The 12,961-nt window shown below is 38.7% G+C and overlaps 1 protein-coding gene across 1 annotated transcript in view; it reads right to left on the bottom strand.

The window, feature by feature from the left end:
* Eea1 (early endosome antigen 1) overlaps nt 1-12,961 on the bottom strand; it is a 199,222-nt gene that overhangs the window by 69,307 nt on the left and 116,954 nt on the right. The window contains exon 2 of the mRNA XM_013518252.1: nt 10,336-10,428. Within this exon, the coding sequence (XP_013373706.1) occupies nt 10,336-10,428 (93 nt within the window). The remainder of the gene's footprint in view (nt 1-10,335; nt 10,429-12,961) is intronic.

Here is a 12,961-nt window from a genome sequence, read left to right on the forward strand (position 1 = left end):
ATGATGAATGCAATCAGTATGTACGATAAATATGTACCAATTTAAAAAGTAAAGTTGAGAAAATAAAAAAGAGCTGGCAGAAGGATCATTGTGAGTTCGAGGCCAGCCTGGGCTACAAAGTGAGTTCGAGACCAGCCTGCACTGCAGAGTGAGACCCTGTCTCAAAAAAATAAATAAAATAAAATGTGAAAAACAAATAAAATATTACCAGATGTCAATTCTGAGAACACCTCTAGCCCCTACTGGCCTGTCTTTCATGCTAACCCAGGAGAATATTCTTACAAAATGTGTTCAGCAGGAACACATCATATGCAAAAGAATATTTAAATTCATTTATTAGATCAACAAAAACAATAGTGGTTAGTGGGCTGGGATGTAGCTCAGTACAACAGTGCTTGTCTAGCAGGTGCAAGGCCCTTACTTCAATCCCTAGTCCTTTATCCCTTAAAAAGAAAAAGTGATTAGCAAAACTCTAATGAAGTTATTACAGATACAATTCTACTAATTCAAAGTAACAAATAAATTTGCTTTCAATTCTAAAATGTGACAATTCAATTCTGAAATGTGCCTCTATTACAGATACAAAGATAAACTAAAATGTGAAAGTGGTACTTGAATGTATTTCTACATTGAAAGCAACAAGGAAACATGATTTTGAGGCATATGAGGAAAGTTTTGTTTTATAGGAACATACAGCTTTTACATATAGAAATGGTCATCTTCTCTTCATCCTACAGAAAAAATTCCTTTAAAAATCACTTTTCCCCAAGATTCCTCATTGACCTCCTGTTCTGACTCAACATCCCCCCTAATATATAATAAAGCAAGTAGTCTCTGCAATCCTTTACAGGCTACTAACTGCCAAACCTACAACTCTAACGAAGAACTCTCTCCAGGAGTCTTCTGCACCTGTGCATCTCTACCTGCACCCCACAGGCATTTTAAATACCATAAACTGAAGACTCAACTTATTTTCCAAACTTCCTTTCCCCTCCACCATCCGTCTTTCACCCAAACTAGAAAGCTAAATATCATGCTGAACTACTCTCCCTTCTGTTTCGTTTCTAACGTTAACTATTCCCCCCTTTCCCTTTCATCTCCTTCCTCAGCGCAGCTGGCCTTGTTTAGACCTGGGTATCTCTTGCCCACACTGGGTATCTCTTGCCCAGCCTTCTGCAACAGCATTCCACATCACCCTCTTATGCGTAGTCTCCTTTCTCCCTAAGGAAGATTCCACACAGCTGCTAGGGGACTCTTTTATCATCAACATGTCAAACAGGTCCCTGCAAGAGCACTTACCTATGGCCTGTGCAGTCTGATGCCTGGACACCACTCAGTCTACTAGCACGCTCTGACAATACCAAAGTACTTGTGTTTCCTGGAGCACACCACAGCTCTCAAACTTCTGTGCCCTTGCACACACTGCCTGTGTTCTGCCAGCAGCACAAACGTTAGCTTGTCAAGTTCCTTCACTCTGACAACAATGTATTGGACCTGTTCATCTCCCTTCCCTAACAGAGGGAGGTAGTGCCTTCAGCACATCGTTTTCTACACTGTACATTTTTTTTTAGTAAAATCTGAATGAAACCAACACTGCAGAAGTTGGTGAAAAAAACAGATCTTTAACAGCTTACAGATTATAAAACCTTACCAGAACAAAATGAGTCAAACAATAAGTACAGTGAGCCTCTACAAATAAGTAAAAATCTCTGCTCCTTCTTTGGGTACTCACTGATTGTCGGGAATAATAACAGGCAAACAATTATTCCCAGATGAGGCTAAAATACAAGCAGATATAAAGAACACGTGGAGATGCGCTATCCAACTCTGCCCGTGGCAGCAGTTAATGTCTCACAAAAATTACACACGTATACATATGTACATTTTATGTATGTGTCTCATGTCTATCACGACTGCTGCTACACACTGCATGTAAACATGTAGTAAATGCACACTGGCATTAGCTACTGAAGAATGAGTAGGAGTGTACCTGCCATTCTAAGCCAGGCATCTCCACTATAATCTCAGCCCTTGGGAGGCTGGGCGGGAGAATGGCCAGGAATACAAGGCCAGCCTGAGTTCAAGAATCCTGCACTACATACGGACAGACCCTGTCTCAAAAAATAAATAAATAAATAAATAAATAAATAAATAAATAAATAAATAAATAAAAATTTGAAAGGCATTTAAACAAATGGAAAAGCATTAACACAGGTGGAGGAAGTATCATGAAACGTAATCATGGTCTTAGGTGGCCTCTATTGTAGAACCGGAGTGAAAGGAGAGGCACAACAGGTGAATAATGCAAAGATCCCCTATGAAACTACTGAGCTTAGCAAAAACAGGAGTGTTGTGGATGTGCCTTTGGACCTAAGAATAATGCCACCCAGAGATACTGCTCAGCACTGTCTTCTGGATGAACGAACGCTCTACCCTGTATGTTAACCTAGGGGTGGTGTTCCTTCCTTGTTCAGAACCATCTGTCATCTATCATCACGTGGCATATTTTTATTATCTCTGCGCAGTAAATGTTGCACAACACTGGCTGACATGCCTTTAATGGAACAGCACATGAACATCTATATTTAACCTGCCATTTCTCTTTTGTGCCTCAACTTCTGCTAATAACTAGAAAGCAAATTACAGTGTCCCTCAGAAAATCCACACCCTTATTATATTATTTAATCTTTACAACTTGCTTTTTGACTGTTGCCTCTATTTCTGAGTTTTGGCACTAGATAATTAAAAAGCTAATGATCACAATGAGTTATGTCATACCTTTTTAAAACTTCTAACTATTGCCACATTAATATCTCAGAAGAACTGATCTATTCCTAGAGAGAAACTTCAGAAATCAGTAATATATATTTCATTATAGCAATATTCCTTATATGTGAATTTTCCCTGTGACTAGAGCTTGAATGTTTAAATAAAACTTAAATTTGGGGATATTTCTGATAAAAATTTTTGTAGCATACATCTACTTCCTCACCTCCTTAAATCAGTAATATTAAATCTCAGCTTGAAGTGCAGAAACATAAATATTAATAACTGAATAAGTGTTTTCCACTCTATTAATTTTGACCAGACTCTTTAATTCCTGTACCTATATTTTACTGTTTTTCCTATATCTTATTTTACATTTCAATAAGCACTGTTTATTGTTGATGTTGTTGTTGTTCTTTTTGAGACAAGGTCTTGCTATGCAGTTCAGGTTGGCCTTGAGCTCACTTTGTAACCCAGGCTGGTCTTGAACTCCCAACGATCCTCCTGCCTCAGCCTCCTGAGTGCGGGGATTAAAGCTGTGCACCACCACACCCGGCACTAAGAATCTTTTATGTCTTCATCATTGCTTGTACTATTCTGACTATCTTAATTGGTCTCATCCTATGTGCATCTATTGTCCTCTTGCCTAAAAGAACGTTTGTCTGCTGAGAAGTTTGTCCCGAGTCCCAGTTATGCTGAATTAACCCTTATATTCCTTTTGCAAATAGTATCTACCACAGAAACTTCTGGGGAAGAGACCATATCTTATTCACCCTTTTCTCTCCTTCCTTTACTAAAATACCTGATACATAAAAGTTACTCCAGTAATTTGCTAAAAAATGATTTTGTGAAATTGATTTCTTATATACATAAGTGCTTCACAGAAAAACTAGGTCATATTTTTGGTCTTTCATCGCGTGAAAATTTTTATTTTTTTGTAAGATTTGTAAAAGAATCAAAAATGTGTTTCTCTTTGCTTTTTGTAATATCATAGTGATCTGCAAAGGAAACAAAAATACCAAGATCATCTGAGAAATTCTTTCAGCCTCGCAATTCTTTCCCTCACCCACTCTCATCCCCAGCCTCACAGGGCACCAGTCCCATGCTACTGAGAAACATTCTGGGGTGACGTGTGTTTACTGATGAGAGGTGTCACTGTCCTGCTTTCTCGGGTCTGCAGAGTTAAAGAGTGAGACGGTTTCTTTTCCCACATGAGGATAATTATTTATATGCAAACTTCTCTACGTAAGAATAAAGCATTTTAACCTAAAACATTCTTAATTCATTAATAAAACATTAACAACATAAAAAAGATATAACTCATGTTGAAATAATTACCATTCACTTTATATTTCAAATTTCATGGCAAATTTAGGCAAAAATATTAAACTTTTACACTTATTTACAAATTTATAAAAAGACAGCCAGAAACAGTAAGAGAAACCCAGCGACTACCCAAGAGCCTCTCTCTCTTACAGAGCCTTCCTTTTACGCATGCATAATTAAAGAGATCCACATTCCCTGTAGCATCAAAAGGAACCAACACCAAGGCAGGGAAAAACAAAGCTATTTTGAGCAACCCATAACCAAGGTGCTAAAACAAAATACACAAGACCCACAGTAACACTGGAGTCATTAAGCAGATCCTGTCCTCTTGTTTCATTTTCTGCGTGAACTCTGTGGTAATGCTCCGACAAATGAATAGCAGTTATACATCTTTTCATACATAATGGGCAGATGAAACCCTGTGAAACAACAACTTTTAGAAGGACATACAAAATACACACAATGCCAATAGACGTAACAAGAAAAAAAATAATGTATCTGTTGTCAGTAAATGCAAATGAAACTTTCAAGTAGGAACTGTACAAAGGGTGAAAAATCTATCCAAAGACTTCTAAAATTAGTTCCTATCCTCACAATATAAATTTGCACTGATTCAATTTTTTTATCTATCCTACTGCATTGGTAGGAACATTCTTTTGCTTAAGACACAAGTTTTTGCTTTTGTTTTTGTTTTTAAGACAGGGTCTCACTTTGTAGTGCAGGCTGGCCTTGAACTCACTAAGTAGCTCAGGCTGGCCTCGAACTCACAGTGATTCTCTTGCCTCAGCCTCTCAAGTGCTGAAGACATGGTTTCTAAAAATTCTTTTTGTCTATAACACTTTGTCTTTATTTATCTGAGACCTACAATTGGCCGGTCGGTTTTCATTTTAGATCTAGAAATATCCTTCTGTGATGTAATGTTCTCAGCAAGGAGATTACTTTAATGAAATCAACTTTTAATCTTTACGTACTCCATTAGCCTAAGTACCCACTCTTGTCCATATTCATAATTCCCAGTAGATGATCCTTCCTTTGCTTTCCTGAACCAAGCAAAACCACATCAAAACATTCCCTCAAATTCTCTGCACCTAACACTACCTGTATTTTAAAATGTGAGCTGTTACACCGGTCAGTGGCTTGAAGTTTTGTCACTTAAGAGTAACAGAAATATGACTGAATAAGGGAATTAAGAAAGCAGATAATATTCAGTGGTGAAGACAAAAGGTTATAATGGTCAAAACATCATGCATTTTGGTGTCATAACCAGATGCTGATTTAGGCTTCCAGCAAAGCTAATCATGTATGACCTTCCAAAAATCCTTTTGTTAAGTGTCAGTTTCCACATCTCTAAACTGGGATCAATGTTAGCATCTACTCTTCTAGAGGTCTGTGTATACAGAATACTTAATATTGTGTTTGAGACTTTATAAGTACTCAATATATATTAATTGTCAGGGGATTCATGCTTAGAGGTTAAAGGAAATGAAATTTTAAAAAAAGTTTTAGAAACTAGAAGAAAAAATAGCAATTAAAAGGCTGTATTACTAGTGCCTGCCTGGCAAGTGCAAGGTCATGAGTTTGAGTCCTGGTACCCAAAAAAAAAAAAAAAGGGAGGAGCTGTATTACTCAGCAAGACCAAAGAAATTAAGTAGAGACTATGACAAGGAAAATCCTGAAAGGACAGACAATTGTGACAAAGAATGGGGAGATGGGTTTTCCTGTTTCAGTTGAGACAGTTCCGCCTGGTGATAAAGGAGAAGATACTGCCAAGGAATTGAACACTGCAGCTAAAAAGAGGTAATATCATTACTAGCAAAGGAAACCGAAGGAACTGAGAGACAGACCAGTGATGGCAAGCCTTTTAGAGACGGAGGCCCCAGCTGCAGCCCAAAACCCACCTGCGTGTCACAAAGTGCTAACACTGCAATTAAACCAGAATACTGAGTTTTAGTTTAGAAAAAACAACTGTTACCCAGTGCTTGGCTGCTGGGGCGACTTGGCGCGCGTGCCTGCTGCAGCACGTGCCACCGGGTCACCACCTTTGGGCCAGGCTGTTCCCCAAGTCACGGGAGTCACGCAGAATAATGGGAGGGAGGGAGAGGAAGACTACCAACAAGGCCGCAGGTGGGAGGTAAGACAGTAGCAACTAAGGGCTGGGTGAGCTTGAATCAGATTCCCACCGCTCCTGGCAGCTGTGACCTTAATTTCCTTATCTGTCAGGTGGCATAACAATACAGATCTTATGACAATTAAACAAGGTAATACAGATAAAGCGCTTATCATGGTTCCTATACAATAAAACATTCAATAAATGTTAGTTATCATTATTCTTTTTAATTAATAATCCTTAAAAGAGATCATTTAGGTAATAAAAGTCAGGAACATAAATTCATTTCTTTTTATTGATGAGACAAACCACAATCTAGAGGGTTTGAACTTCTGATAACGCTTCTTTAGAGATTTTGTTCGTTTTCTTTTCATCACCACAGCTTTACGGTATATTTCATTTCACTCTTTTGTCCACTGTAGGCTTCCACACCCAACCAAGCAATCACTCCTTCAAAAAGTATTTACAGTGTGAGTACTCTGCTCCAGCTGCAGGGCTATGGTGCTGAGAACACAACAGAAATGAGGCAATCCCCTCTCAGAAGCTTTTAGGCTTCTTGAAAAAGTCACCACGATGTTTAAAAATTACATTTTATACCCTACTAACCAGAAAATCCTATGAGATCGACACTCAAAATATACCCAGAATCTCTGCCCCCTACTCTTACCACTCTAATCCAAACTACCCTCACCTGTACGGGGATCGCTGCAAGAGCCGCCTATCTCTCTGCTTCCACCCTGAGCCCACTAACAACCTATTCTCAACACGGCCCCCAGTGTGCACCCAACAAAATACAGGTACAAATCTCGTCACTCCCCAACTCAGACTGCCCGCAGGCATGCCATCTCATCGAGCTAAAGCCAGTGGGGCTCGGGATACAGCTCAGTGGCACAAGCGCCTGCACAGGCCTGATTTCCTCGCTAAGCCAGTCTCCCCTCACTCATCACACTGCAGCTACGCTGCCTCCTGGCTGCTGTGACGTGCAGACCACACCCACCCAGAGACTTTCCACTCACTGCACTGGCCTGCAACATCAGTCACCCGGGACACCCACCTGACGCATCTCTCCTCCTTCAGTTCTTCCTGAGCTAACCGCTTCTCAGAAGTCTTCACCAATGACCACAGAACTGGAGCCGCCCCAAGCGCTTTCCACGCCTCTTTTCCTGCTTTATTTTTCTCACAACACCAACTGTCAACGCTGGAACATTTTTAGTGTGTTTTGGCTTTTGCCCATTTCCACCCCTTGAATGTAGGATCCATCAGGTTAAAGATTTGGTTTTTTGGACCCATTTTATTTTATGCTGTATCTCCAGCATCCAGACTAGCATCTGGCATCCAGCAAATGAATGAATCTCACAATAACAGTCATGACCAAAAAGATAGAAAATACAATTTCACACCAGCACATGAAAAAAGTATCTACCCTACATCTGAGTGGAAGAATGTTTACTGGAAAAAGTACTACCTGCAGTAAGACCTAAAGGACATCAGACGTTAGCCAGGAAAAAATAGTGAAAGCAAGAGCAATGCCACGGTCTGGATGTTTGTGCTCCCAACACACGCGTGCAAGCAAGTGCACAGGCACACATGCGCGCACGCAAAGCCCCACACTCGAACCTCAACCCCCAAAGAAATGGTACTAAGAGGTGTAGCATTCGGGGAGATGAGCAGGTCGTGAGGGCAGAGCCCTCATGGATAGCATCAGAGTCTCCATAAAACAAACTCAAAGGAGTTCCATTATCTTTTTTTTTTTCTGGTACCGAGAATCAAACTCAGGACCTTGCGCTTGCCAGGCAGGCGCTTGTGCCGCTGAGCTATATCCCCAGCCCCTCTATCATCTTTCTATCTGTGAAAACTTAGGACAGCAAAACTGCCGGTGCCTTGATTTCAGACTTCCTATCTCCAGAATTTTAAGAAATAAATATTTGCTGTCTGTAACAGTCCAAACTAAGACAAGTAAGTAAAGAATAAAGATGAGCTTATGCAAAAGCCCAGAGGTAAGAGAAAACGTGGCACACTGTAAAAGCTGATGAAATTCAGTATGCCTAAGGACAACAGAGAAAATGGAAAGATGTAATGCTCTGGAAATGTAGCTCAGTGGTACAGTACTTGCCTAACATTCAAGATACCTTGGGTTCAATCTCTAGCACCACAATAAACAAATAAATCAATCCATCAATAAAGCTGTAAAGGTAGGCAGAAAGCAGATCAAAAGAAATAATTCATGAACTCTTTAGCTGGAAGAAGCTAAAGAGTTTGGACCTTAATCTAAAAAAATTGGAGGACAGTCAGATGTGGTGGCACATGCCTGCAACTCCAGCTCCAGAGGCTGAGGCAGAGGATCTCTGTGAGTTCCAGGCCAGTCTGAAATACACATGGAGACCCTGTCTCAAAATAGCAAAAACGCATGAAGGGGGTAGGGGGTGCAAGATAGGCTCTGTAGTATCAAGAGAGTAAGTGATCCCTGTTTCAGTAGAATGACATGACGAGGTTATCTGAATAATTCTTTGGATTAGCAGGGACCTATAACCCGCTGTTCATGGATAAACAGCCACTGTGTCTGGTCCATGAAAATGAGGTTGTGTAAGGGGTCTTATCTGTTACAGCAGAGTACAGAAAGGAAACTGGGGTTAGGCCATTTGAGACTCAAGGCACACTGTGTGACCTTCATTTTAGGAACAATATTAAATAGAATTGTGCAGAGCTGGATGTTTCTTTTAAGAGGCTTTTTCCACTGAGAATAGTGATAGCCACACATTTTTCTCAGTTTAAAGATGTTTTAGTTCAAAGGTCCTAAAAAATATTTTAGTTTTATGTATGTTAAAACACCAAGAGTAAACAGCGCGTGGTGGCACATGCCTGTAATCCTAGCACTCAGGAAGCTGAGGCAGGAGGACTACCATGAGTTTGAAACCAGCCTCTGCTACATAGTGAGTTCAAGGCCAACCTAAACTACATAGCAAGACTCTATCTCAAAAAAAAAAAAAACAGAAGAAAACACAAAAATAAAAGAATAAAATGCGTAACTTCCAAATTAGCCTAAGAACCTATCAGCAATCCCAGCTACATACTCTACCACCTGCTGGTTAATTACCAAAAGGACCAGCAAAGAGGGAGAATGAACAACTAAAGAGGCAGAAAGAAAGCACAAGAATGTAGAATCACCTAAGCACAAGAGTATATAGTGAGAAAAAGAAGCCTAAACCAAGGCAAAAAGAGAGAAGGGGGGAGTTATATGCTATTTATTTTATTAAAAATCCAAACAAAAGGAACAAAAAAACTAATAATGAAAATGCAGAAAAAGGTATACAAAATACTAATCAAATGAAAAGCAATGTCATTACATTACTATTAGATACAATGACAAAAAGTTCAATTCACCAAAAAGACATAAAAGATCTGAGAAGACACAAACGAGGGACTATAAACCATGTATGAGAAAAATTTAGCTTGGAAGCAAAGCACACAATACATTGTACCTACAGAAGGGACTTCAGGTCAAAAGCAAGATTTTATTTTTCACATTATTTTCTTATTTTTGTATTGAAATCTGATAGGCAAATCTGATACCTTCCCTGTACTAAAATAAGAAAGAGTAGACACAAGGACGGTTTTAATGATCTAACAAGGACATGTGTCCAATGGTTTGTACTCTCTCAATGTCTGGGGGAAGAAATGGGTAAAAGACATGGCAGTCTTGAGGACACAGAATGTATAAAATAATTGTCTCAGAAAGTAGAAAAATGAGGTGGTTTTGGTGACACAAGCCTGTAATCTCAGTACGTGGGAGGCTGAGGCAGGAGGCTGAGACAGGAGGATCATTGATAGTTAGAGGCCAGCCTGGATTATACTGTGAGTTTAAGGTCAGCCTGAACTACAGAGGAATAAGACCCTGTCTCAAAAAACACTCAAAAAATAAAATAATAAAATAAAATATGCAGTTTTTATCAATCTCACAACTAAATACAGGTATACGCAAACAATTATGCTTTAGAAATCACATTCTAATTTGTAATGCAGACTTATGAGAAATCTTTTTAAACAGACAAGTTTAAGTCACCAGTCATTACTACAAATGTTTGCTAATTTTCCTTAAATAGTAGTGAATTTTATTGTCAAATTTATTGTTTTCATACCTCTGAAGAGCTTTCATTATTGATATCCACTGTGTTTATAGGAGTTGCAGATGAATCTAAATCAGAACCTTGAGAGCCAACTCTCCCAGGAGTCTGAAACACAGAAGAAAAAAGAAAAATCCAAGCAGATATTAACAATATATCCATAAGCCATGAAATAACACTACTTATTCACATAAAAAAGTAGATGTCTTCACAATAATAACAAACAGTGCCAACTATGTGCTTTATGGAAGACTGTGTCTAATATTGAATATATCGAGCTCTCTGCAAGCATTCTCTCCTTTTCTTTCTAAAATTTACTTCTAAACACAATGTTTTGCAGTCTTCAACTGACTTTCACAAAACATCTTATTTAAGTATAACGATACCTCTAAGAAAGGTCAGGTAGCTCTGCAGAGGAGAACAAATTTAAAACAGCTAAGTGACTGTACTGTTAGCGACAATGAAAGAACCAGAACTAAAATGAAAATGCTGATATGCTGATTTCTCTTGCATTTGTCTCTATACCACATGAACTCAAACTACAATGATTTGAGTAGCATTAAGACACCAAAGCAGCCCAAACTATCCAGTGACCCATTCATCTATCCCTTAGGCCAACCATTACCACTGTTACACATTACACACACACACACACACACACACACACACACAGACAGCAGCAGCAGCAGCAGCATTCATCATCTAATGTTATCCTTCATTAATATCGAGGCATTACTTTAAACAAATGTGAACACTGGATAAAAGGAAATTCAGAGCACAAGGCCTGACTCAATAATCTTCATCAAAACTACATGTGGTACATGTTAGCACACTTCTCCCTGAAGACCAGAGAGCAAGGCACAGAAAGTTAAGTCACTTGCCCAAAGCACATGGCTGATGAATGGAAAAGCAGCTATGTGGCTCTTAATCATCATTCCATATTGCTTCTCTGCCGGGTATCTCCACTGAATATACCGCAAACTCTCAGGACTGAGAACAACTCACTACACATTTGCCTCACACAGGAATATCGCACACAGCGCTATTAAACATTCAATCTAAACACCAAATAAGTGTCAACTGATACTATTTTGAATTCATCAACTAAAATGATTAATAAAATTTAACTGCATTAAATGGAAATATATATATATACACACACACATACACACTGGTTAAAATTACATGTTAAAATTATTTATATAAGAAAAAAGACTAAAAAAAAAGAAATATTCCAAAATGCAAATAATAATTTCTATGATAAGACAGGATTATGGGGGCTTGGGGTTTTATTTTCTCAGTTTTTGTTTCTGCTATACTTTTTTTCAGAACTTTAATCGTAACTAAATTAATTTCATATTGAAAGAGTATTTAAAACATATTTCTCCAAGTTTATTCGGATTCTTTTTATTTCCTTATGCAGATACTCTGCACAGTTTATATTTTGACTTATTTGTATAGATTATTCTTATATGAATTAGGAAACTGAGGTAAGTAGAAAACAGTAACAGTTAATTAAGGCTATAGGAAAACTCCCAAACTTTTTCACAAGAGGGAAATTAAATGATGTCCAACTGTTTTCACAGGTTTGAACACCCCTAATTTGAAAATCTCAAACACTGTAGGGACACTCAACCTATAGTCCTATATGATTCTCAAAACAACTCTGGGTTCTGAGTCGCACTAACAGTTGACAAGGAAGAAACATTTGCTGGTGTTTTCAACACAGGTGGTTAGAGAACAGTAGAGGTACATTTCAGAGGGGACAGGTATATTACTAACATGTGACAAGCAGGACACCAGTCAAACGTTAGTTACAGATGGAGGAAGTGATAGCTGTATCCTGTACAAGAACAGTGGTAGCCACTACACCCTGATACTTGTCCAAATTAAACAGAAAGTAGCATAATTTTGATAAAGTACTGAAGATAAGAATGTAAAATAAATGCCTCATCAAAAGTAAAAGGAAATGAGACAAGCTGGATATGAGGAGTCTCCATTTGGTTGTCAATATCAGGAGGCACTGGCCAAAATCACAACACTGTATGGCTTCCGCTTTCAGAGAAAGTCAGAAAAAGTGATGTCAACTGAATACATGAGTGAAGAAGCACATGCACATTTGTGAACTACAGGTCCAGAGCCAATCCCACTTCACTCAAGTGGAAAGGCCACAGGGAGTAATCCCACCATCCCACCACTGGCTTGTTAAAAGCCTTAAAGTTATAACCCTTTTACTTCCTCTTTAGGCTTAGAGATCTTAACATAAAAGCAGCTCTCTGTCTGACAGATCAGGTCTCAAGTATCAGGAGCAAAGACATAGCTTAACCATGGAACTAAGCCAATGGAATTTATTCTCTGTATCTTGAGTATGTGATGATACACTAAATCTTCAGTGACATTTTTGGTAGATATAGACTGAAAATTTCTAGCCTCTTTCAGCTTTACAGAAACAAAAGACTTGCAACAAAAGAACCAAGAATTAAGAATTAAGACCTCAACTCTTCCAGTGATGTATCTGTAGCTATTGTGGACACGACAGGGATCCTGATCTAAAATTTCTCCTACTCTGGATTTTTCGAAAGCAGTTTAGCAGCCTCGAGAAATAGTTACCAGCTTGTTCTTCTTGTCCTAGGGAATCTCT

The sequence above is a fragment of the Chinchilla lanigera genome, unplaced genomic scaffold (assembly GCF_000276665.1).
Source record: "Chinchilla lanigera isolate Chin_1 unplaced genomic scaffold, ChiLan1.0 scaffold00004, whole genome shotgun sequence".
Classification (NCBI taxonomy): domain Eukaryota; kingdom Metazoa; phylum Chordata; class Mammalia; order Rodentia; family Chinchillidae; genus Chinchilla; species Chinchilla lanigera.